Here is a 25,134-nt window from a genome sequence, read left to right on the forward strand (position 1 = left end):
TGAGGTCCCTCTGGCCAACAATGGGGGGAGGGATCTGTAAAGGGGGGACAGGACGTAGGGCCCAGATAAGGCTTCTGGGGAACAATAGGAGGAATTGAAGAAGGGAGACCCACCCTCACTGTACCCCACACCCAGGGCTTTGGGGTCAGGGACTGGGGGACCAGAGGGTGATGGGGAGGAGTGCTGAAGATTTTTGAGTGGGGGAGGGGATGGTGGCAGATAGGATTCTGGAGCTCCGAACCTTTGTGTTTCTCCAGGAGCCACAGGGGTGTTATGTGAAGTGGGTGGGTGACTCCTTTGTGCCTAGTTTAACCACATATGTGTTTTTGAGTTCCTACTTTGTGAATAGCACTTGAATGTAATAAATGGTGCTCAGTTTTTTTGGCTCCTAAGAAATAAAATTAAAATTTTCTATCAGTTCAATGTTTCCCCTGAACTAGGCCCAGCCACTCCCTGTAGAGGTGTGGGGTGGTTTTGTCATTATCCCTGTTCCAATACCTGTAGCTGCTTCTCATCTCAGTAATTTGTGAAACTGCTGAGGCCAATCGCTCCCCTTAACTTTCTTGGGGCAAACTATGCCTCATGAAGATTTGGATCTGGGATGGGATTCAGAATGGGCGCTGAACTTTCTTGCTCCAGCTGGGAGAACGCAGTGGCTCTGGGAAAGACCAGTGCCCGGAACCACCCTCTGTCTCTGTCCGAAGTGCAGATGGGGGAAAGAACTGCTAGTGACGTGAAAAGGCCAAAGAGTGGTAAATAGTGAGTGTCGGGTGCTTCGGTACACTTGTCTTGCGGCCTCTCTCTCTGATCTCCACACCTTTTCACAGCCACCCCTCATAGCGGGCCCAGAGCCAGCGATCCGATCCGGCCAAAGATGTATGAGGAAATGCCTAACATAGAGACTGCCTCCCTAAGCCGCACCTCTGCCTGACCCCAGAAGGTCCCCCAGAGAGGGAGCCCTACAGGGTCGGGTTGGCCTCTGCTTCATGGGAGGCGGGACTCAGGGCTGAGGGACTAAGAGTATTTAAGGGCGGGCGGAGCTGGAAGTGGCCAGGGGCAAAATGAGTGCGCTGCTGGGCACCAGGACCTGCCTAGGCCCGGGAGAGGCATCCGACCTTAAGTCCCCTCTGGGCGCCAGGCTCAGGGAACCTCTCACCGAGGCTCGGTTCCAGCAGCTCTTCGCGGGTGAAGAGCAGGAGCCGGAGCTCCCGGCAGAGCCCCGCTTGGCCGGGCTGTGCAGGCTGTGGAGGCTGCGGGCCCGCACTTGTTCCGGGACGGGGGCGTGGCGCCTGCTGCGGGCTCGGCTGCCTCCGCTGCTCTGGCTGCCCCACTACAGCTGGCGGGCCTGGTTGCTCGGGGATGCGGTGGCCGGAGTGACCGTGGGCATCGTGCACGTGCCCCAAGGTGAGAGGTCCCAACACGAGCCTGTCGGGCACCCGAGCTCTAGAGGGCTTTGGGGAGGAGGTGTGGGGAGCAAGGAATCTGGGAGAGAATTGGTGGGTTAGTGTCGCTGAGGTTTAAGAGAGGGGTATCTGAGGCCAAGTTTGGGGTAAGGACTGTGGAGCTCCATCAATTCCCCACCCCCACCACCCCTTATCTGCTCAATCCTGTGAAAAGCCTTGAACACGTTCCGGCTCAGGGAACTGGAGAGAGGCACAGCGCTTGCCCCCCAGGACTAGAACGGCAAGGATCCTTGACCTTGTCCACCCCCCGACCTCCCACTGAGACCCATTAACCCCTCGGTTCCCTCTTGTGGCTTGATTTAGCATCCCTGTTGCCAGTCTCTAAGCTGAGAGTGCGGGAAGCGGGCAGGTCCTGGAGGCCCGGCAACACCCCTCCTTACTGCAGACCTTTTCTCTACTTCTTCCCCAGGCATGGCTTTTGCCCTCCTGACCTCTGTTCCCCCAGTTTTCGGCCTCTACACTTCTTTCTTTCCCGTCCTCATCTACAGCTTGCTGGGTACTGGGAGACACCTGTCCACAGGTGAGTGACCAGGGGCTTCCAATGACTCCGCTTCTTCTCTGTGGGGTGAAAATGGCCAGGGTTTGTAGCTTCCCTTCTTGAAAGCTTCTTGACTTTTATTCCCCTCTTCACCTCTCCCACTTTCCACTCCCTCCTGTGCAACCCTGCCACAGAACTCTGAACTAGACAATGCTCGCTGGTGTGGGTGCAAAGAGGTGGTAATTTACTTGGACTTTTTTCCCCCGTGAAATTTGGTTAAAATGAACACTTCCGGGACTTGGAAGGGGAAGAAGAGATGCGCGGGCCCCCAAAGGAGCATGCAGTACTTGGAGAGTATGGAGGAGGGGGGCAATGTTTTGCCCACTGGTGCGCCCTCCTTTCCTCCCTCCCCACGCGTACCAGCTGGTAGCCCCACCGCCTTCAGGGGGGCAGCAGCCTTCCGGGAGAGTGGAGTCTGACAGCAGCATCCTGCCCTGAGCTGTTTGGTCTACCCTGCCCCCCACCCCCGAGGGCCGCACTGCTGGTGATCTCTGCGTTTGTCCCTTGGCGCCAGGAACTTTCGCCGTACTCAGCCTCATGACTGGCTCCGCGGTTGAGCGGCTGGTGCCCGAACCCCTCAGGGGGAACCTGAGCGGCATGGAGAGGGAGCAGTTGGACGCTCAGCGGGTTGGAGCGGCAGCAGCTCTGGCCTTCGGGAGCGGGGCGCTAATGGTGAGGGAGGACCCGGGGAGGCCCTGGGTGGGGACGGTGGGGACAGAGGGAGGGGCAGGCTTCGTGCTCAGGTTCAGGCAGAGGAGCGGGGAAGCTGGTGCGCAGTGCTCTGCTCCTCCTCCTGTTGGTGACTGCGCGTCTTCTCCCCGCAGCTCGGAATGTTCGCGCTGCAGCTCGGCGTCCTGGCCACCTTTCTGTCCGAGCCTGTGGTCAAGGCGCTGACCAGCGGGGCCGCGCTGCACGTGCTTGTGTCCCAGCTGCCCAGCCTTTTGGGGTTGTCCCTCCCGCGCCAGGTCGGCTGCTTTTCTCTCTTCAAGGTGAAGGTGGGAGAACTGCGGAGAAGGGGGTTCTAGCGGTTGGGGGAGGAGGGAAACTTCAAAAGGAAGGAAGGACGGAAGGGTAGAGGGACAGCGTGTGAAGAGGGCGAAGGACGTCGTGGCTGAATGAGGGCGCTGCGGAGGTGGAAGCCCAGACGGCAGCCGGTAGAGGGGGCCTTGCCTCGGTCTGGTGGGTGCGTGCTGGGGGCAGTGAACCGGGCACAGGGCCCTCTGCTCACCGCCCCCGCCCGCAGACGCTGGCCGCCGTGCTGACCGCGCTGCCCCGGAGCAGTCCGGCCGAACTGACCATCTCGGCGCTCAGCCTGGCGCTGCTTGTGCCGGTCAAGGAATTGAACGTGAGATTCCGAGACAGGCTGCCCACCCCAATCCCGGGGGAAGTCGTCATGGTGAGAGGATGGCCCTGTGCGTCGGCCCCCTGCCCTGCACAGACCCTGTCCACCCTGTGGGAACTGGCCGCTGCCGCCCCCTTGTGGAATGCAGCGAAGTCACAGAGGAGAGGTCGTGTTCCCACATGGACTTTTCCAGGCCGCCTCCCAGAACTTTGACCTTCCAGAATCCCCCATCCACACTGTTACACTTCTCTCACAGAGTCCCCTCTAGACCTCTCAGAATACCTGCTTCCTTCCTACAGCGCTCCCTTGAGGTGTGGCCATGGCATCTCTCACCTCTCTCCTCACCAGGGTCCTTCACTGGGATCCAGTATATCTTCCAAACCCCTCCCCCATTTCTCTCTTTTCAGACTAAATAAATATTCCGTGTCTCCACAGATATCAGTGTATCTCTAGATATAGTCCAGCTCCCCTACTTAGAATGATTCAATTGCACCTCTTGGTATCCCCTGGAACTTCCTCGGGTCCAGCTCTCTCGCCAGCCCCAGGCACACATCATTCCTCTTTCCTATCCCCTCACTGCTAAGTTAGTCATCAGGCGCCCATCCCAAACACACCCTGTTCCCCCAGGTGCCGGGATCCTGAGACCACCTGGTCCTGCACTGGGATCCTATCCTCTCTCATCCTGAACCCTTCTAGCTCCTGCCAGGGCCCCATCTTCTTCCATGCCCTACTTTTGTTCTTTCCCAGGTGCTCCTGGCCTCTGTGCTCTGTTTCACCTCTTCCCTGGACACAAGATACAATGTCCAGATAGTGGGGCTGTTGCCTGGAGGGTAAGAGAGAATCAAACGACATCATCTTTCTCCTCTCCCATGTAACACCTCCTCTTGTCCTAGCCCACCTTATTTTCTCTGCCTTCCCTGACTCCGTGCAGCACCCAACCCACCCTCACCATGGACCCCTCCCTCTCCAGATTCCCTCAACCCCTCCTCCCCAACCTGGCTGAGCTGCCCAGGATTCTGGCCGACTCGCTGCCCATCGCATTGGTTACTTTTGCTGTGTCCGCCTCCCTGGCCTCCATCTATGCAGACAAGTATAGCTACACTGTTGACTCCAACCAGGTGTGACTCCGACTGTGGACCCCAACCTCATTCAAGAGACAACACTTTACCCTAACTTCCCCCCATGCCTTTGCCTCTCCCCTCTTCATCGCACTGTATCCCTCTAGGAGCTCTTGGCACACGGTGTCTCCAACCTCATCTCCTCCCTCTTCTCTTGCTTTCCCAACTCGGCCACGCTGGCCACCACCAGTCTACTAGTGGATGCTGGTGGAAATACACAGGTGAGAGGGCATCCTTGGAAGAGGAGATAGGATGGGACATCCAGGCCAGGTGGTGGTGGTGGAGAAACAGGTGGAAGATTGCTAGATATCCAGGTGGCATCTATATAAAGGAGGATGGGAATCTGTGAAGGAGGTTGAGTGAGCGGATGGAATTATCTACATAGGAGAGATAGAATATAGCAATGCTCTATTAAGACCTTTGTAGGCTCGTCCTGGCCTATGCTTTTTATGCTCTGCTGTGCTCATTTCTAACAGGGTGGGTTGGCAGCACACACAGCAATTTCCTTCTCAGTTTAGGAGGGCTATCCTAAGAATAGGGCTGGCTTTTAAAGGCACGAGTGAACAATTTAAGATGGGAGGACAGGGGAAAATACGTATGTTCTAAGCACGGAAAAAGTTTATGGTGCCCCAGGTGTAGTTAAAAATAAAAACAATGCTAAACTGTAAAATAAATTTAAAAGAAGAAATTCTGATTTTTTTTCCATGAGGATATTTTCTTTTAAAAGAAATATCACATATCAAATCTCCCCCTAATGTTTTTGGTTTTCCTTACTTTGTTGGCACCGTAAGCATGTGGTTAGCCTGCTAACAAGGTAATCCAACAGTGATTTTTAAGATGAAGGTGGGCTAGAAAAATAGGGAACTTGAACTACATATGTCTAGGGGGAGACTGGCAAATGACAGGCATTTAACTGGGGGAAGGAGATGGGTGGGTGTGAATGGCAGAATGTCAAGAAGGGGGCTGCGGGGAGAGGAATATCTGTGTGGAAGGAGATTTGGGAGGAGGGAGACTTCTGAAGAAGATGAGGCTGAGTGGGCAGGGAGACCAACTCTCACGTGAGGGTGGGGGGTTCCCTTCCTTCTTGGCTTCCCTCCCTCCTTGCCTCTAGCTGGCAGGCCTCTTCTCCTGCATGGTGGTCCTGTCCGTGCTGCTCTGGCTGGGACCCTTCTTCTATTATCTGCCCAAGGTAAGGAGCAGAGGAGGTATGGGTATAGCTGGGAGGGTGGCTATATTCCAGGACTTTGGGGTAGTCAGCCCGCCTCCTCTGCCCCAAGGCTGTCCTGGCTTGCATCAACATCTCCAGCATGCGCCAGATGTTCTTCCAGATGCAGGAACTTCCACAACTATGGCGCACCAGCCGCATGGACTTTGTGAGAAAAGGCATTACCCCCAGATTGCTCCTTCCTGTCTTCTCAGCATACCCAGCCTCTGCCCCGGACCAAAGCTAATTGTCCTGGTCCTAAGTTCTGCAACCCCCCCCCCCAATACCTCTGAGTAACACCCTTTACTCAGAGACAAGGGAAAGGATGGGGTTTGAACCCCTCGGACATGAATATTTATAACCTCCCAACTGGCGCAAGATCTGGAGTCATTACATTTGGTGTGTGTCCCATTGGGCCAATCTTGTCCTTTCCTTTTATCATGCTTTCTACTTCTTCCTGGGCCATCCCTTCCCATCACTTGCCTTGGTAGTCACTGCCCTTGGACTCCTTTCCCTGCAGTGATAGCCTGGCCTTTCTTTTGGGCAATCCATCCCTATCCATGTCCTGCAGGCTGTATGGATGGTCACATGGGTGGCTGTAGTGACCTTGAGTGTGGACCTGGGCCTGGCCGTGGGTGTGGTCTTCTCCATGATGACCGTGGTCTGCCGCACCCAGAGGTGGGCGTAGAGATGAGTGGAGTTGAGATTAGGGGAGGGGAGAGAACGGGAGGTCTTGGTGTGATTCTCCAGCCAGGCCAGGCTAGCCTGGGAATCTGACTCCAGCTTCTTCCCTAGGGTGCAGTGTCTGGCACTTGGACTGGCTGAGGGGACAGAGCTCTACAGGCCACTCAGAGGGAGACATAAGGTAGGTGGGCTACAGCCAAAGAAGGAAGGGAGGATTAGACTTGGATGTTTCTCTGACCCTCTGACTCCTTAGCTCCTCCAGGTCCCAGGGCTCTGCATCCTGAGCTATCCGACACCGCTCTACTTTGGCACCCGTGGGAAGTTTCGCCACATCCTGGAATGGCATCTGGGGCTTGAAAAAGGAGACAAGGTGAGGGACCTTGGTCTAGGAGGAGTGTGGATCCTCTGGGAGTGGGAAGCAGGTGGGTGTTCTGAGGGGGATTCTTGTGCTCAAGGGGTGCATATTTATGCTTGTGTTTTGGGGGTGGTGACTGCTCTTCTCTACTCATAGGAGACTCCAAAGGCAGATGGCCCACCTGACAGAGGTGAGATGGGATAAAAAGGGGGGAGATTTGGGCATGACTCATGGCAGCATCTGGGTATTCTTGCCTTCTCCCATCCTAGTTGCTGAGCCTGTCAGAGTGGTGGTCCTAGACTTCAGTGGTGTTACCTTTGCTGATGCTGCCGGGGCCAGAGAAGTGGTACAGGTGAGGGAGAGGGTAGGTGAAGAGAAGCCCTTACCATCTCACTCATGTCTGCTGATTTGGTACTTGACCACTCTGCGCCACCCCCACAGCTGGCCAGCCGATGCCGAGATGCTGGGATCCACCTTCTCCTGGCTCAGTGCAATGGTAGGAGGTGTGGGGCATGGTGGGGCCCAGCGCCTGGGGAATGACTGGACAATTGGGGGAGGGGAGAGGACACAGTGTGGACTTAGGGCCTGAGAGCCTGACACCCTCCCCACACAGCCTCGGTGCTGGAGACACTGACCCGGGCAGGACTCCTGGACAGAGTGACCCCAGAACAGCTGTTTGTGAGTGTCCAGGATGCAGCTGCTCATGCCCTGGAGAGACTGGTAAGGGTGCGGTAGAGACTGGTAAGAGTGGGAGCCAGGAGGTGCTGGGCTGTGGCAAGCGAGGTATGGATGAGTGGCTGAAGACCCAGGGAGAGAAATTTGGGAAAGGGGTGGAGAAAGAAGATCAAGAAGTAAGGGGTGGGGATAAAATGATTAGTGGATTTAAGACCAAGTCAGGCTGGGCGCGGTGGCTCACGCCTGTAATCCTAGCACTCTGGGAGGCCGAGGCGGGCGCATTGTTTGAGCTCAGGAGTTCGAGACCAGCCTGAGCAAGAGCGAGACCCCGTCTCTACTAAAAAAATACAAAGAAGTTAATTGGACAACTAAAAAATATATATATATAGAAAAAATTAGCCGAGCACGGTGGCGCATGCCTGTAGTCCCAGCTACTTGGGAGGCTGAGGCAGCAGGATTGCTTGAGCCCAGGAGTTTGAGGTTGCTGTGAGCTAGGCTGATGCCACGGCACTCACTCTAGCCCGGGCAAAAGAGTGAGACTCTGTCTCAAAAAAAAAAAAAAAAAAAAGACCAAGTCAAGAAGACTGGATCAAGCTATGGGTGAAGAACTGAAAAACTCAGGTCTCAAAGGGAGTGGGGTTCCCCTCAGACGACTGCCAAATCTCAGCAAGGGGTGGGTACTTAATCTGTTCCTGACATGTCCCCTCTCTTCCTCAGGAGCTCACTGACCCAAAGATTTGCACAGTGTGGGTCTGACCCTGTCACTTGGAGTGCTGAGGGCCCTGACGATGTGTGTGTGAGGAGGACCATAACCCCTGAGCCCCCTTACTTAATGGAACTAATAAAATGAAGCTGAGAGCCTCTAGGATCACGAAGCGAGTCTGGGTGTCTGCACACAGACCCTGGTGCCCCTTCCTCCAGGCCCACAGCATTGCACAGACACACAGAAAAATGGCTTTCACCATGTGTTCACCAGTCCCCACCTCAGCTCCAGAGTCACGAGTTCTCTCTGTGGGGGTGGGCTGGAGCCGGTGCACAGTTCTGGATCCAGAGATAGGGGTGGGGGATACAGCCCTGGGATTAATTGTTGGGGGAACTTCCCCATCCCCTCAGTCCCAAGAAGATGACAGTGTTTCAACTTTAGGTTCTTAGAGTCTCCCTGGGCTCTTTGGCACTTGGAAAGTGACCCCCCCCCCATGTCCTGCCCCATGAGAATGGGGTGGGGGGAGGACTTGGCACTGGCTATGGGAGAGGTTATGGCTCCATCAGGCCCCTGGGCACTCAGGAAAGGAGGGGTGTCACCAGGACAAGCCCCTGTTTAGGATCAGGTTCTGAAAGGGAAGGGTGAGGAATGATGGGCTCAGGGACAGTCAGTGGGGCGCTCACTGGGTGGTGGGGTTTGCTGGAAATTCCTGGCAGAAACAAGGAGGCAGGCCCAGCCTGACAGTTGGAAAGCCCCGGCTGGCCATCACTCCGAGGTCATGCATTGCAGCCGGTGTTTGAAGAAGAGGAGGCGGTGTTTGGCCATCTGACTCTCGTCCAGTGATCCCGGGTAACGGTACCGCGCATAAGTCTCTGCTCCGGCATCCCTCGATGTCCAAGGCAGCTTCAACTTGGATGCATGATCCACAACGACGTCAGAACAGGAGCCAACTCGAAGGGAACCAAGCCCATCCAGGAAGAATTCTGGGGGCAGAGGGAAGTACACAATGAAGGGTTCTGAGGGTGCAGAAGGCCAACCAGTAAGGGAGAACTAAAATTTAGGGTATGGAGATGTCCCTTTGCAAAGACGCTGTTTCTAAGGATCTTGAGCATGTAAATTGACCCCTTTGGGTCTCAGTTTTACTCGAGTGTAACAGGGAGTCAATATACTTGTTTTCATAGGTTCAATAAACACGGGATGAGCTGCTCCGAGTGTGGTCTGCACCAGGGGAAGCGGCTGGGAGTAGGCCGGGCGGTGACAGTGGCGGGGAAGCTCAATGGGCGCCGGCCGGCTGTGCTGGGAGTGTAGATTTAAATGGTATGCGGGACAGGGAGAGGGTGGGAGCTGTCTCTCGCCCGGGCGCAGGTCTTGCGAAATCTTCACAGAACTGCTCTAGGGTTCTCGGTGGCAGCTGGGCGCGGGTGCGGGCGAGGAGGAGGGGCCGGCGACCTTGGCGCTCGCTGCACGGAGCCTTGCCCGGAGCCCCGCGGGGTCCCTGCCAGGCCTGGCCGAGAGGGGGCGCCACTCACCCAGGTGTGCCACGCGGCTGAGGCGCGGGTCGAAGCCGACCTCGCGCACCTTGTCAGTACGCGCCAGGAAGAAGTTGACTACGCCGTCGGTGACCACGCAGCCTGGGAAGCCGACAAGCTCGTGGTGGAAGCCCCGCCTTTGCCGGAGGCAGTTCCCGAGGCCTGGGGCGCCGGGCTCCACGCTCAGCAGCTGCCGATAAGTGGTGGCGAAGCCCGAGATCTCGCGCACTGCGCCCCCCACCTGGGGGAGTGGGAGGATGGCGCCAGGCGGGGCGGCGACTGGAAGGGGGTTAGGCCTGTGTTCCCTCTTCCCTGGGGTGGCTCCCCTGCCCCATCCTCTTCTGCTTCTTCCCTGCAGGACCCAGACAGTCCCCTAGGCCCCACTTCGTTGTCGTCCTCTCTGTCCCAGGGCTGGCCATTCTCGGCCGCAGCTCCCCACCATGGCCCTAGCCTGTTCGGGGACTTCTCCCACTCCACATCCCGCTGCCCCTCCCCTACCAGGTCTAGCGGCGTCCGCTCCAGCACGTCCACAAGCCTCTCTAGCCGCGTCCGCGCCGTGAAGACAAAGTCGTCGTCCACCCACAGCACGTACTTGGTGGTTACTTGGGACACCGCCAGGTTCCGACCTGCGAACCAGCCCTGGGGAGAAGTGTGCATGGTTGGGGTGGCTGTAGAGATAGGACATGCCCCTCTGCCACCTTTCTTTCTTTCCCCTGACCCCTCTCCAAACTTCTGAGTGCTTTCGAATGACCGGGAGCTAGGTAAAAAAAAAAAAAAATGCAGACCCTCCCCTCCCCCACCCCGTTCTGAGTCATTGTTCTGAGGAAGGGTTTTGGAATGTGCATTCATTCATCCGTCAGCTATTTTATTGAGTGCCCAGTAGGTACTAAGCACCATTCTAAGAATGCAGAATGAATAAGATAGGTAGGATTTCTGCTCCCACGGAGCTTACATTCAAGGAATCCTTATGTTAACAGGCACCCCCGTGATTCTGAGACAGCAGGTCTTCCAATCACTCACTACCCAAGAGGCTAGTGAAGGTGTCTCCTCCCGGAGTCCTCTGGCCCGCCGTGGCTGCGCACCTTGCCGAAGGGCATGAGATAGTGCTCCACGTGGGGACCGCTAATACGCTCTGGCTTGTCGCTGTCGTCAGCGATGACCACGGTGACAGTTGGGTAAAAGCGTCGGATACTAGCGATGAGCGTCCGTAGCCGATCATAACGAAGGAAGGTCTTGGTGGCAATAGTGACCAGAGCGCTGATGTTGTACTGGGCTGAGATAGAGGGCGCAGGGTTGGATGCAGACAAGCGGAGCAGGGAGAGAGGAACAGGAAGACATCCTCTCCCAGGGCTACCCTTTCCCTTCTTGTGCCCCACCAGGGCTGGGTCTAATATGTGCCTGCCCACTACCAACCTCACCTCCCTCGGGTGGAGATCCAGGCGGGTACAGGCGCGGGTTAGGGGGGTGTCTTATGCGAATGGTGAAGGCAGCCTCATGTCCCTCCGTGGAAAACCGGACTGGGAAGAAAGGACATGGCATTTGGCCCTAAGGCTGGGACAACATTCTCTTTTCAGCCAATTAACATTTAAGTGCTTATCTGTGTCCCACCTTTCTAGGCTTTGGTGGACAAGAACACAAGGTTCTTACCCTTGTTGGGACTTACATTATAACAGGTAGGAGAAAGACAATAAAAAAGTTTTACTTAAAAGCTAACCTTTATTGAGCATTTACTAATGTGTCAAACCCCTTTAAAAACTATCATCTTCAATATATGAATTCATTTAATCCTCATGACAGCCCTATTTAGTAGATTCCTACTGCAAAAAAGAAGCTGAGGCATAGAAAAGTAACTTGCCTACATTTATACAACTATTGAGCAACAAGCTGATAGGAACCTAGTCAGTCTGGTCCCAGGCTAAGTAAACTAAAAGAAAAAAATTCAGATACTGTAAGTATTGAATAGAAAATAAGTCAAACAAAGTAATAGAGAGGAGGAGACATTTGAGCTGAGATCTAAATGACAATGAGCCAGCCATGCAAAAATCTGGGAGGTGAGTATTCCAGGCAGAGAAAACAGCAAGTGCAAAGGCCCTAAGGTGTGAGCATACTTAGTGTGACAAGCTTTGGGGAGAGGCAGGAGGGCTGCTAGGCCCCTTTTGCTAGAGGAGAAATGAGAGCTCTGGAAGGTAAAGAAAGGCCTTTGCCCTTTAGTAAGTGGTGGGCTGGGAATAGAGCCTGAGTCTTCTGGCTCCTGGGGCAGGTCACTTCCTGGGGCCCCCACCATTGGCCTGAAGGGGAGACACACCCAAGGCTCCAGTTTCCCTCTAGCCTGCTATGGCCCCAGATGAACAAAGGCCCCTTCTCTTCCTCTCTGGCCGTGCTGGCCCAGTTGAAGTGCCCATTGTGTGGCTGGGCAGCTCTGGCCATTGCCCAAGTGTCTCCCACGCCCTCTGTCATTTGTCCACTCCAGCCTTTCTGGGTCCTCTCTGTTTGTCCCATCTGTCCCTACCTCCACCCAGGCCTCACACCTGTGTCTGCAGTGTTGGCCTGGTAGCTTCGGCTGCTGTAAATGACCAGTTGCAGTTGCCGGTTGAGTTGGTCCAGCCCTGGGCTGACAAGGGTCAGATATGGTTGCCCTTCTCCAGTAAGAGTCACTCCAGTCACTTCCCCTGCCACATCCCAGGTGCCCAGGGAGGCAGTCAGGTTCACCTAAGAGAAGGGATTGCAGGGTGCAGGGTTAGGCCCTGGACCCACCCCCTGCCTCCCTGACTCCTCCATCCCTCCCTTGGCAGTCCTGTCTCCCTCCCAGCATTCTTGATGTCCACCTGGCCTCCTTGTCTTCCTTTCTCTTACCTGGTATACCTCCTGACCAGAAGCAGCCTGCAGGCTCAGCCCTGGGAGCAAAGATGGGGAATCAGAATCACACAGAAAGCCCTGAATTCTTCACTTTCTCTCCCCTCTCTCACCACAGCACTACAAAACTTTTCACCCATTCCTCCTGTTGAGGCCTCCGCAGGGCACATTGCATAACGCAGACTAGAGCGAATGATTTTTGACTCCTCATCAAAGCAGTATGTCTTCTATGGACTGCCCTACCTATCCACCTAATCTTTGGTTAATTAGCAAAGAAAAGCTTCTTTCCCCCAAACCTCCCCAGTTACAGTGTTCTTCAATTCCTGAAGTCCCTTCTGTCCTCACCTCCCACTTCCTAAGCCCCCTTCTGACCTCAGATCCCCCTTTCATCAGAAGTGCCCTCCTTCCATTCCAATTTTCCTCTCCTTCTTCCCCACCAACCTTGGGCTCTGCACACCCCACCCCCCTGCATTGTGGCTAGGTCATCCTCTAGGACCCTCCTCCCCACCTGGCACCAAGATGCTCCTGAAGGGCTGAACCTCCACGCCCTGCAGGGGGTACTGTAGCGGGGAGTTGGCAGGGGCTATGAGCAGCTGGTCAGCCGGGGACTGGCTCCTGGCAGTGTAGAAAGGGGAGGACAGAGGAGGAGTCAGGAGGAGAGGAGCTCTCTTTCCTGGCACAGCCACCCTCTGGACCTCCCACTGCAGAGTCATGCCCTTCTTTCAAGCTGGTACCTTGACAGGAAGGCCTGGAACTCCTGCTCCCTCTTGGCAGAGGCAGCCCTCAGCTCCTCAGGGTCAAAGGCCTTAGTGAGGTCAATGGCTCTGACCTGTCTCTGGAAGGGGAGGGGAAGACCCCTCCCGCTGGACTCACAACTGCAGTTGTTCTGAGCCAGCAGCCTGAAAGGGGGAGGGTGGGTCATCCGAGCCCGGCTACACAGCTCCATTCATCCTACAAAACACACAGCGCCCCACACCTTGGCCCCTCAACTCTGCCCGTCCATGATCTGTCCCCTTAAACACCGCTCTTCAAATAGTCCACAGGAGGGAGGATGACCCATTCTCTAAATCTGGACTTTGCCGAGGTGTAGAATAGGGCCAATTACTAGGATTTCAGGAGCTGCCCACCCACCATCAGGACACCAGCTGGAATCTCTTCTCACTCCTGGATCAGGATCTAAGGGAGTCTTTCAGGGCTTCCTTTGACTGCATAGCCTCCCAACCCCATGACAAGGTTCGTGGAGAACAGATTTTCCCCCAGCCCAAGCTCAGCAGCCTCCCACCTCGCTCCACACCACCAGTCAGGAGAACGAAGGCATCTGAGCCCAGCAGCGGAGGAAACAAAAGCCCCCCAGGCCGCCCTCAGCCAGTGTGGCGATGCTGCCGCTGTCAGCACTCACCCCACCACTTGCTCCTTGATCTTGACGCGGATGTGTGCGTAGCGAGGCTCAGGGACAAAGTCTGGCAGCTCCGGCCTAGGGGGCCTCTGCGGGGGCGCCCACAGCGCAAGAGGTGCCCGGAGGCCCGGAACGTCCCGGATGCTCGCGTATAGGAGCCCCAGCGAGGCGCAGGCGAGCAGCAGGACCAGCGCGCAGAGGGCACGGCGGCCCAGCCACATCCTGGAGTGGGGGTGGGGTGGTGGTGAGAAAGGTAGGGAGAGAAGGCGAGGGCTGGGGCGCTTGACCCCCGTGACCTCGGAGGCTCTGGCCGGCTCCCAAGGGCGCTCTCCACTTCGCAGATCGCGCTACGATTTGCACTGCGAATCGTTTTCCTGGTACCCCTCCCCTCACTCCCCGGGCCTCAGTGTCTCCCGGCCTCCTTTCTTCTCGCCCTCTCCCGCATCTCGGTTTCCTCTCACACCCGAAGCCTGGCATCTTGATGCAAGAGACATTCGGATGCGGTGGTTTCGACCCAGCCATGCATAAGTAGAAAAGCACCGCATTATTAGAGCAGCGGACGTCCCCAAGCCCGCCGCCCGCCCTGGCCTGTGCGAGCCCCCCCACCCCCAATCTGAGGTCACCTGGGCCGGGGTGGGCTGCAGAGAGCGGCTCCACACCTTGCCTGTCAGGAAAAATGCAGAACCACGCCCGAGCTATTGGATGCCCCCGGCGGAGGTGACCCGCTGAGTGGCCTCGAGAAGCTGTGCGGGGACAGGGTGGACCAGCGAGCGCTCCTCCTCTCTCTTCCCTCCTCCTCCCTTCTCCAGCTCGGCCCCTCATCCCGCCCGGGCACTGACCTGTCTAACGCTCTAAGGCTGCGGCGAGATTCGGTCCGGGCTGCGGCCTGGGGGTCCTCATGGGGCTGGGGGCGGCCTGATGGCGAAGCTAGGCGTGAGCCCGAGAGTGTGTGGGATCCGCCTGCCTCCGGAGCGCGCCCGACCCCTCCCGCCTTGCAACTCTACCGGCTTTTGTAGACTACCGCGCAGGGGTGGTTCTGGGTGTTTCCTGCCGGGGGGTCGCAGGCGGGGGACAGAGGTGAGAAACTGCTGCTCCCCAGCCCCAGGAACAAAGCCGGGGATCCCTGGCACGCCTGTGCCACTTGCCGGGCAGGAAGGGCTCAGGCCGCGGTCCGCCTCTTCATACCGCAGCGCCAAGCGGCTCGGCTCCCGGGCTAGTTGAGGCGGAGGCTCCGGCTCCGCGCGGGGAATGCGAGCGCCCCGGCGCCTTCTGGTGGGCGCGGAGGAAATTGCAGGGGCGCGGAGCCGACGCGGGAAGGTCTTCCCTCCTAGCCCCCTAGCCCTTGGACCCCAAACCCTGGCATCTCAGCCGCCTGCGCGCAAGACCAGTCATTCTAGTCCCTAGTCGTTCAGAGCATGTAGGAGAGGACCCGCAATAGGGCTTTGGGAGGAGACAGGGCAGAGGCGCGCTGCTAAAACTCATTTCAGGGAAGGTCTGGGTCCTTAGGAGGAGATAAAGGACACAAGCACTGGGAAAGAAACACTGCCTGGCTAACAAAGACAGATTCACAGCCTCCCTCCTCCCCGTCGTTCCCCTCGCCCCCCAATTATCTAACAAATACTCAAGAGATAAGCACTCGATAATTCAAAGGCCTAATCCCCCTAACTGCCCTTTGGCACAGGTTTGCAGAAGAAAGGAAACCCCAGAGTGGCCAGGTTGGAGGTGGTTCTGCCTGCGAACCTCATGCCATAGCCTGATTCCTGACACTGCCCAGAATTAGTGTTCTGTGGTTCTGTGGTTCTAATAAAAGATGTATCAAGATTTAATAGGAAAAAAAGATAATAAGAAATGTAGAACGTAATGAAAGTTTGTGTAGGATGTACTATTGAATGAGTTATATACAAATAAATGACTAATTAGCTGGGGGAAAAAAGGAATCTCTACCCTCCTTACACCAAAATAAACTCCAGATCTATTAAATATTTTAATATTAAAAAAGAAATCATAAAAATAGTCAAAGAAATCATGGAGTTTTTGTTTCATTTTGCTTACAGTCTCGGAGTGGGGAAGAGATCTCTAAGCAAGATGTAAAGGGAAATATTAATAAATTTGACTATATAAAACACTTGAGTGAAGAAATTACCATAAACTAAACTTGAGAGGAATGACAAATTGTGAAACAATATTTGCAACCTATAACACAGATAAAAGCCTACTTTCCTTAAGAGCTTTAAAACAGCAACGAGAAAAAAATGATCAAATGGACAAAAATCATAATTAAGCAGTTGGCAGAAAAAGTGAAATGGATTTTAAGTATATGAAAATATACTTGATCTTACTCGTAATAAATTAAAAGCAAATCAGAATAATATTGAAATGTTTTTTGATGACCACGTTAAAAAAGACCAAAGAGTTTGTTAAAACATTGTGTGGCTTTGCTGGCCACAGCCCACACAGCAGCTCTCACACTTTGGAGTCTCATGCCTGAGGCTTTCAGGCTGGAGTTGCACGCTGGTGGCTCTACTGGTCTGGGGTCTGGAGGGTGGCCCTGCCCCCACAGCTGTGCTAGCCATTGCTATAGTTGGGGCTCTCCGTGGTGGCCCTGCCACTGTGCTAGTTCTCTGCCTAGATCTTGAGGCTCTCTGAGGCATTCTTTGAAATCTAGGTGGAGGCAGCCATGCCCCTACAGCTGGTGCACTCTTCAGGCCAGTGGAGATGGCACCACATGGATGCCACCAAGTTTTATTACCTGTGTGCTCCAGAGGAGAAGCCACTGCAGCCCACACCATACCTGGGCCCACTTGAGCCACAGGGGAGACAGCCAAGGAACACTGCATGGAAATATGGGGAGCAGAGCCTTGAAATTGCTCTGCCCCCAAGGCTCTGGAATTCTGGACCTGCAATGGGTGAGATAGCTCTGAAGATGACCAAAGTGCCTTTGGGCATATTCATTCTTCCATTGTCTGGGTGAATACCATGTGGCTTTTTTCTATCCATACTAATCTCCTTATCAAATGTTCACTTGGCTACATCCTTGGTGTTCTCTCCTGAATAGCTTTTATATTCTTTACAATATGGCCAAATTGAGAATTTTCCAAATCTTTTTCTGCTTCCCTTTTGATTATAAATCACATCTTTGTTTCTCTTGCCTTGAGTTTTACTGTAAACAGTCCAAAGAAGCCATGCCACACCCTTGACACTTTGCTTAGATATTTCTTCTGCCACATATTCTATTTCATCACTCATAAATTCCTTCTGCCACAAAACATGAGGGTACAAACACAATTTGCCCAAGTTCTTTGCCACTTTAGGCTTTTCCTTCAATTTCCAATAACATGTTTCTCATTTCCGCCTGAGACCTAATCAGAATGGTCTTTACCGTTTATTTTTCTACCAACGTTCTCATCATGACCACTTAGGAAATCTCTATGAAAACTGAGGATGTCTGTACAGCTCTCCTCTTCTAAGACCTCACAATAGTCACCCTTAATGTTTCATTCATGGCAATGCATGCTTTTTCCACTATGCATCTCCAAACTCTTCTGGCCTCCACCTATTATTCAGTTCCAAAGGCACTTCCACATTTTAAGGTATTTTTAAGCAGCACCCTACTTCTCAGTAGAAGACCCACTGTAACCTATGGTGGTATGGAAAGGACAAACTATACCTAATGAACTGGACAATCTAGCTGAGGGGATTTCCAAGCAGTGTTGAAGTTGCCATCTGGTTTCTTCTTGCTGCTTATAGTAAAATGTGAAAAGGAAGGAATGTTAAACAAAAAGGAGCTGGGGATTGTTGGGTTTGAAAATTCCTAGCCTCTGCAAGGACAAATGATGCTAAAACTAAGAAATAGCTTCCAGGCTATTTCTCTCCAGTTGGCTTATTACTTGCAAGAGGAACTAATATCCAGGGAACACTCAAGAAAACATGGTCTAGGCTGGGTGTGGTGGCTCACGCCTGTAATCCTAGCACTCTGGGAGGCCGAGGCAGGTGGATCGTTTCAGCTCAGGAATTCGAGACCAGCCTGAGCAAGATCGAGACTCTGTCTCTACTGAAAAAAAATAGAAAGCAAGTAGCTGGATAACTAAAAATATACAGAAAAAATTAGCTGGGCACGGTGGCACATGCCTGTAGTTCCAGCTACTCAGGAGGCTGAGGCAGAAGAATTTCTTGAGCCCAAGAATTTGAGGTTGCTGTGAGCTAGGCTGATGCCACAGCACTCTAGTCTGGGCAATAGAGTAACTCTGTCTCAAAAAATAAAAAAATAAAGTGGTAGCTCAGAGAACTGTTTAGTCTAACAATAGGACTTCTAAGAAAGTGTTCTCCCTTAGCAGTCTAAGCAAAAGCTAAAGGTAGAGAAGGGCTTATCTCAACAATATTTGTGGGTATAGCTTTCATTTAGTTTAGTTAACCTCAATAAAATTCATAAAAGACCCACAAAGATTTCAAGAGAATTGTATGATACTTACAAAATTCTATTGGCAATACAATAATTATCTCTTATTATTCTGATACAATAAATGTTTGCTGTTTTAAGCCCTCAGGTTTAGAATAATGTATTACACAGCAATAAATAACTAATATAGAATATTACACAGGAATGAAAATGAATGATCTACAGCTATACAAAACAGCTAACAATGCTGAGAGAAGAGAACCAGACACAAAAGATTACATTCTGTATGATTCCCTTTATTAAAGTAGAATACAGGCAAAACTAAGCTATGATGTTAGTAGTCAGGATCATGATTATCTTTGGGGGCGGGGTAGTAACTAGAGGGGTCAAAAAGAGTCTGGGTGCCGGTTACGTAAGTGTGTTTAGTTTGCGAAAATACACTGGATTGTATACTTACAATCTGTATACTTTTCTGTATATATATACATATATATCATACATTAATTAAAAGTTTAAAAAATATGTGAGAACTACAATTGTAATCTGCTTTTGAAAATATTCAGAAAGCATCTTCCTCAAACAGTTCACAAAGTTTCATCTGGGTCGTTCTTCCAACAGTTACCTTGGGCCACTCATGTAGCTGCAGCCATCTATCTAGCAGGTCAACTGTGGCTGCATGATACAAATTGTTTTCACTCACATGATGGAAGGTCAGTGCTGGCTGGCGGCTGATCTTTCTTTATGTGGCCTTTTGTCCTCAGAGAGGCTAACTTGGGCTAGATCAGGCCAGGTCTTTTGAGGCCTTGCTTGTAATTCACACAGCATTATTTCTTCATGAATATATGGGTCTGTGTGTGTGTGTGTGTGTGTGTGTGTGTGTGTGTGTGCAGTGTCTAAACAAGTCACCAGGCTCACCCAGATTCAAGGAATGGTTAAACTCTACCTCTTGATGGATGTGTCAAAAAAGAGTTTATGACCTTTTTTTTGAGATGGGATCTTGCTATTTTGCCCAGGCTGGCCTTGAACTCCTGGGCTCAAGTGATCCTCCCACCTCAGCCTGTCAAGTAGCTGGGTCTATAGGCAGCCTCTCCCCGCCACCCCGCACCTGGCTTGTGATCATGTTAATCCTCCACTATCACCAATGACCAAATCTTCAAATCCAGGAGCTGTTGCTCAATTCGATGTTTTTTTTTAAAAGAAAACCTGTCTTAATGTACTGGTGTCAATCTCATAAGGAGCAAGGCTCTGAAAGGGCAGAGCTATTAATACACACACAAAGGAGCTTAGAAGTAAAAACATCCCATCAGATACTCAGATCTAAAACCTTTCCCACTAAAGGACAGAGCTCCTTGAGCTCTTTCCAGGTCCTCTCCATAATTGAGACAGGAAAAGTTAAAGATGAATCTGGAATGTCAGAAAGCAATAAAATGCTTTAAACAAAATTATGGGAGCATGTTAAAAGGACACACACAGGAGCCAGCCTGAAGGGACTTGCACTGGTTGAATCTGGGACAGTTTAAGCACCAGAATAATTTGGGATAGGAATGAATTATGAAAAATAGGAATCCAGAGGAGGATTCAAGATGGTGGACAAGAAAAGCCGCCAGCCAGAGTGTCTCTGCAAAAAAGACAGATTTTAGAAGAAAGTGAAAAAAATAAACTAGCAGACAAACATAGATCAGACAAGGGTTGAAAGGAAGGGTGCCTGAAACAACAGGAGATTACACAGGAAGACATTGTGGAGGAGAACTGGAAGGAGAAATGTCCCTGACAGGCTTGGAGACCAGTGACAAGGGTAGGTGGAGCAGTTAACTTTCCCCTCCCTTGTGTCTCAGACTGTTGGTGGGCTCCTGAGCAGTTGGAGAGACCTGCCAACACCAGCCCAGAGATGGCTGCCGCCAGTGAGCGGTGGCCTCTTGAGGACAGGGCACCAGGCTCCCAGCTCCCTCAGGGCACCTCCCGGCCTGCAGACCCCTGCCGATCGGTAGGCATCATATTGCCTCATTCTCTCCTTCCTGTTCCCTACCCGTGTGTGCCCAGAGAGACAATCTAGCCATCACACAGAGGCATCTCCAAGGAATGGGATCTTTCCTTTTGGGGCCCTACAGCAGACTGAGGGGTACTCAGACTGTGAGCTTCCTACCCACCAGCCCTCCCAGGTGCTGCTAGCCTGGTGATTCCAGGAGAGCGGGGCAAATCCTGAGGTGGAGTGAAATCAATCCAGCTTAGGCACCCCGTGGGTGACTCGAGACCAGCACTCCTCCCCCTGGCAGGGTCAGGGATTGATCTCCAGGGCTCAAGGGACAGGCCCGCAGACCAGACCCCATACACCCAGGTCTCCATCGCATTGCCCCAGGGCACGGAAAGGATATTTGTGAACGAGCCTACTGAAGTGTGTGTGCCTTCAGAGGCAGATTGGCGTGCTTGAGGGGCAACCCTCCTCCCATGGGAAGGCTGTGTGCCTAGCCCAGGCTGCGATCCTGGGCAGAGAACCTCCCAGCCCACATCACAGCCAGGGGAGATCCACTGGCTTGAGGTCCTACCTGCTGGCAGAGGCCCAGGAGAAACCGCAAAATAGGTGAAGGTGGAAAGGAGCAGACGACCCCACTCCTACACACAGACTTTTCGGCTGAGTGAGGCCATTTCAGCCCCTCCTTGGCAACTTTGCCCAGAAGCAGAGAACAGACCTTTGCCCCCGCTAACACCATTTGTGGAGCTTGAGGGCAGGCTTACCCAACCCAGCTCCGCCCAGACTCACTCCCCAACCTACCCCTGCTGAGGTGGAGAATAAGGACACACCTCTAAGTCCCAGGGCTCCACCCACCACCTGAGGCACAAGAGTGCCTCTCCAGAAGAACAAGAGCTGGTTACAGGTCCCAAAAACAACACTGCAGTCGTCTCCTCCTGACAAGCACCACCTACTGACAGGGAGGTCATTCTGCACACCCTTTTACTGCATCTGCTGACTCATCATAAAGGGCATGGTCGAATCTCACCCACAAACACCACCTACTGGCTCAGAGACTAAACAGGGTGTGTCACTATCCAAACAAAAATCTAAAGGCAAGAAGCAACAACTGATCCAGATGGGAAGTAACCAGTGAAAGAACTCTGGAAGTATGAAGAATCAAACATAAAGCACACCCCCAAAGAGGAACACCAGCTCTCTAGCAACGGACATTAACCAAACTCAGAACACTAAAATGACAGAAGAAGAATTTAAAACATGGATTCTAAGAAAACTCAATGATATGAAAGAAAAAATGGATAACCAACACAAAGAAATGACAAAAAAAAAATCCAGGACTTGGAAGAAAAATTCACTAAAGAAATTGAAATGTTAAAGAAAAATCAAGCTGAACTGGACATGAAGAATTTATTCAAGGAACTACAAAACACAATGGAAAGCCTCAATAACAGGGTAGATCAAACAGAAGAAAGAATCTCAGGGATTGTAGATAACACCTTCCAATTAAATAAGTCAGTCACAGAGCAGAGAAATAAGAGAAAAGAGCAAAGCCTACAAGAAATGTGGGATTATGTGAAGAAGCCTAACGTGAGAATTATGGGCATCCCTGAGGGTGAAGAAGAAAACACGCAAGGGTTAGATAAGCTATTTGAAGATATAATAGAGGAAAATTTCCCAGGCCTTGATAAAAATCTAGATATACAGGTACAAGAAGCTCAAAGGACCCCTGGGAGATTCAATGCAAACAGGAAGACACCACAACATGCAGCCATCAAACTGACCAAAATATCCACTAAAGAGGCCCTTCTACGAGCTGTAAGGTGAAAGAAACAAGTAACATACAAAGGAAAGCCCATCTGAATAACGCCAGACTTCTCAACTGAAACCTTACAAGCAGAAGAGACTGGGGCCGCATTCTCACTCTTCTGAAACAGAATAATGCCCAGCCTAGAGTCTTGTACCCTGCAAAACTAAGTTTTGTATATGAAGGAGAAATAAAGACATTCTCAGATAAATAAAGACTGAGGAAGTTCACCAAGACAAGATCAGCCCTCCAAGAAGTACTTAAAACAGAGTTACACACGGATCAGCACAAGAAACACTCACAAATGTAAAACCACTCAAAAGCTAAAGATCAAAGGCCAGATACCACAATGGCTCAAGAGAGAAAACAAAACAACAAAGTTCAACCCAATAGGATGTACAGAGATTTGACCCACCTATCAGTTCTCTCAATAAATGTGAATGGCTTGAACTCCCCACTCAAGAGACATAGGCTGGCCGCATGGATAAAAAGATACAAGCCAAGTATCTGCTGCTTCAGGAAACACATCTAACCTGCAAGGATGAATTCAGACTCAAGGTAAAGGGGTGGAAATCAATATTTCAAGCAAACATAAGCCAAAAAAAGGCTGGCGTGGTGGTTTTAATTTCAGATAACTTAGTTTTTAAATCAACAGAAGTAATGAAAGACAAAGAGGGTCACTATATAATGGTGAAGGGTACAGTTCAACAAGAAGACATAACAATTCTAAATATGTATGCACCCAACTTAGGTGCACCCCGACTCATAAAGCTAATTCTACCTGATCTAAACAAATTGATAAACAGCAACACCATAATAGCTGGAGACTTCAACATCCTGCTGACAGCATAGGACAGATCCTCCAAACAGAAAATTAACAAAGAAATAATGGACTTAAACAGAACTCTAGAACAAATGGGCCTGACTGACATTTATAGGACATTCTACCCAAAAACCACTGAATATATGTTCTTCTCATCAGCTCATTGGACATTCTCTAAGATTGACCATATCCTAGGACACAAAGCATGTCTCAAAAAACTTTAAAAAATAGAAATCATACCATGTATCTTCTCAGACCACAGTGGAATAAAAGTAGAAATCAACCCTAACAGAAACTCTCATTTCTACACAAAGTCGTGGAAACTAAACAACTTTCTGCTGAATGATTACTTCATAAATGAGGAAATCAAGATGGAAATCAAAAGATTCTTTGAACTAAATGACAAAGGAGACACAAGTTACCAAAATCTGTGGGACACAGCTAAAGCAGTCCTGAGAGGAAACTTTATTTCCATAAATGCCTATTTACAAAAGACAGAAAGATCACAAATAGACAACCTAATGAATCGACTCAAAGAGCTGGAAAAAGAAGAACAGACCGACCCCAAACCCAGCAGAAGAAGAGAAATTGATAAGATCAAATCAGAACTAAACGAAATTGACAACAAGAAAACTATACGGAAGATTAATAAAACAAAAAGTCGGTTCTTTGAAAAAATAAACAAAATTGACACACCTTTGGCTGGACTAACAAAAAACAGAAAAGAACAGTCTCTAATAAGCTCCATTAGGAACAAAAAAGGAGAAATTACAACTGATGCCACGGAGATACAAGATATAATCTATGTATACTACAAAAACCTCTATGCACACAAACTGGAAAATATAGAGGACATGGAAAAATTTGTAGAAACACACAGTCTCCCTAGGCTCAACCAGGAAGAAATGGAATTCCTGAACAGACCAATATCAAGCACTGAAATTGAAACAGCAATAAAAAACCTTTCTAAAAAGAAAAGTCCCAGACCAGATGGTTTCACACTCAAATTTTACACACCTACAAAGAAGAACTGGTGCCTATCCTGCAGAAATTATTTCACAACATCGAGAAGAATGGAATCCTCCCCAGCACATTTTATGAAGCCAACATGACCCTGATACCAAAACCAGGAAAAGACGCAACAAATAAAAGAAAACTACAGACCAATATCCCTTATGAATATAAATGCAAAAATTATCAAGAAAATCCTAGCAAACCAAATCCAGGTGCTTATCAAGAAAATAATCCATCATGACCAAGTGGGCTTCATCCCAGAAATGTAGGGATAGTTCAACATACACAAATCTATAAATGTAATTCATCATATAAATGGAAGCAAAAATAAAGACCATATTATCCTCTCAATAGACACAAAAAAAGCATTTGGCAAAACTCAACACCCTTTTATGATAAGAACACTTAACAAAATAGGCATAGATGGGGCTTACCTAAAAATGATACAAGCCATATATGACAAACCCACAGCCAACATCATACTGAAGGGGGAAAATTTAAAGAATTCCCACTTAGAACTGGAACCAGACAAGGTTGCCCACTATCTCCACTTCTATTCAACATAGTGCTGGAAGTCCTAGCTACAGCAATTAGACAAGAGAGTGGAATTAACGGCATCCAAATGGGGGCAGAAGAGATCAAACTCTCACTCTTTGCTGATGATATGATATTATATCTAGAAAACCCCAAGGATTCAACCAAAAGACTCCTGGAATTGATAAATGAATTCAGTAAAGTCTCAGGATACAAAATCAATATACACAAATCAGAGGCATTCATATACGCCAATAACAGTCAAACTGAGAATCAAATCAAAGACTCAATACCCTTCACAATAGCAACAAAGAAAATAAAGTACCTAGGAATATATTTAAATAAGGAGGTAGAAGACCTCTACAGGGAGAACTATGAAACACTGAGGAAGGAAATAGCAGAGGACGTAAACAGGTGGAAAACCATACCATGCTCGTCGGTCGGCAGAATCAACATTGTTAAAATGTCTATACAACCCAAAGTGATCTACAGATTCAATGCAATCCCTATTAAAATACCAACATCACTTCTCACAGATGTAGAAAAAATAATTTTATGCTTTGTATGGAGCCACAGAAGACCCCATATAGCAAAAGCTATCCTGGACAATAAAAACAAAATGGGAGGTATCAATTTTCTAAACTTCAAACTATACTATAAGGCTGTAGTAATGAAAACAGCTTGGTACTGGCACAACAACAGGGACATTGACCAATGGAACAGAACTGAGAACC

At 50.8% G+C, this 25,134-nt stretch overlaps 2 protein-coding genes across 5 annotated transcripts; one reads left to right on the forward strand and one right to left on the reverse strand.

The window, feature by feature from the left end:
• The first annotated feature begins 1,061 nt into the window (after window positions 1-1,061).
• On the forward strand, window positions 1,062-7,505 carry SLC26A10 (solute carrier family 26, member 10). The gene is made up of 17 exons (XM_012654029.1): window positions 1,062-1,404; window positions 1,873-1,983; window positions 2,516-2,673; window positions 2,826-2,990; window positions 3,245-3,397; window positions 4,091-4,173; window positions 4,314-4,461; window positions 4,569-4,682; window positions 5,573-5,650; window positions 5,739-5,834; window positions 6,237-6,343; window positions 6,461-6,530; window positions 6,603-6,719; window positions 6,861-6,894; window positions 6,974-7,068; window positions 7,146-7,200; window positions 7,318-7,505. Exons 1-17 carry the CDS (start codon window positions 1,062-1,064, stop codon window positions 7,437-7,439), a joined length of 2,049 nt encoding a protein of 682 aa, XP_012509483.1. The 3' UTR covers window positions 7,440-7,505.
• A 591-nt stretch (window positions 7,506-8,096) lies between these two features.
• B4GALNT1 (beta-1,4-N-acetyl-galactosaminyl transferase 1) lies at window positions 8,097-20,925 on the reverse strand. 4 transcript variants are annotated; one of them, XM_012653991.1, is made up of 12 exons: window positions 20,800-20,925; window positions 14,700-14,907; window positions 13,864-14,082; window positions 13,199-13,363; window positions 12,973-13,079; window positions 12,465-12,505; window positions 12,140-12,320; window positions 11,030-11,128; window positions 10,694-10,884; window positions 10,110-10,250; window positions 9,612-9,852; window positions 8,097-9,065 (listed from the first exon to the last, which is right to left on the reverse strand). In XM_012653991.1, the coding sequence occupies exons 3-12, from the start codon at window positions 14,079-14,081 to the stop codon at window positions 8,848-8,850; spliced, it is 1,602 nt and encodes a 533-aa protein (XP_012509445.1). In that variant the 5' UTR covers window position 14,082; window positions 14,700-14,907; window positions 20,800-20,925; the 3' UTR covers window positions 8,097-8,847. The 4 variants fall into 4 exon arrangements, with proteins under 4 accessions (XP_012509445.1, XP_012509470.1, XP_012509461.1 ...); XM_012654016.1 differs by having other exon boundaries at window positions 14,700-14,775; window positions 20,800-20,857; XM_012653999.1 differs by lacking the exon at window positions 14,700-14,907 and having other exon boundaries at window positions 8,281-9,065.
• Between the last annotated feature and the right edge of the window lie 4,209 nt (window positions 20,926-25,134).

The sequence above is a fragment of the Propithecus coquereli genome, unplaced genomic scaffold (assembly GCF_000956105.1).
Source record: "Propithecus coquereli isolate 6110/MARCELLA unplaced genomic scaffold, Pcoq_1.0 Scaffold111, whole genome shotgun sequence".
In the NCBI taxonomy this organism is placed as follows: Eukaryota; Metazoa; Chordata; class Mammalia; order Primates; family Indriidae; genus Propithecus; species Propithecus coquereli.

Excerpts from the sequence above, each read along its gene's own strand:
- SLC26A10 (XM_012654029.1), top strand. The coding sequence starts at position 1,062 with ATGAGTGCGCTGCTGGGCACCAGGACCTGCCTAGGCCCGGGAGAGGCA. Across the intron at positions 6,344-6,460 it reads GTGGTCTGCCGCACCCAGAG|GGTGCAGTGTCTGGCACTTG; the intron begins GTGGGCGTAGAG and ends CTTCTTCCCTAG. Across the intron at positions 7,069-7,145 it reads TGGTACAGGTGAGGGAGAGG|CTGGCCAGCCGATGCCGAGA; the intron begins GTAGGTGAAGAG and ends CCACCCCCACAG.
- B4GALNT1 (XM_012653991.1), bottom strand. The coding sequence starts at position 14,081 with ATGTGGCTGGGCCGCCGTGCCCTCTGCGCGCTGGTCCTGCTGCTCGCC. Across the intron at positions 12,506-12,972 it reads CAGGAGCATCTTGGTGCCAG|GGCTGAGCCTGCAGGCTGCT; the intron begins GTGGGGAGGAGG and ends CTTTGCTCCCAG. Across the intron at positions 10,251-10,693 it reads ATCTCATGCCCTTCGGCAAG|GGCTGGTTCGCAGGTCGGAA; the intron begins GTGCGCAGCCAC and ends ACTTCTCCCCAG.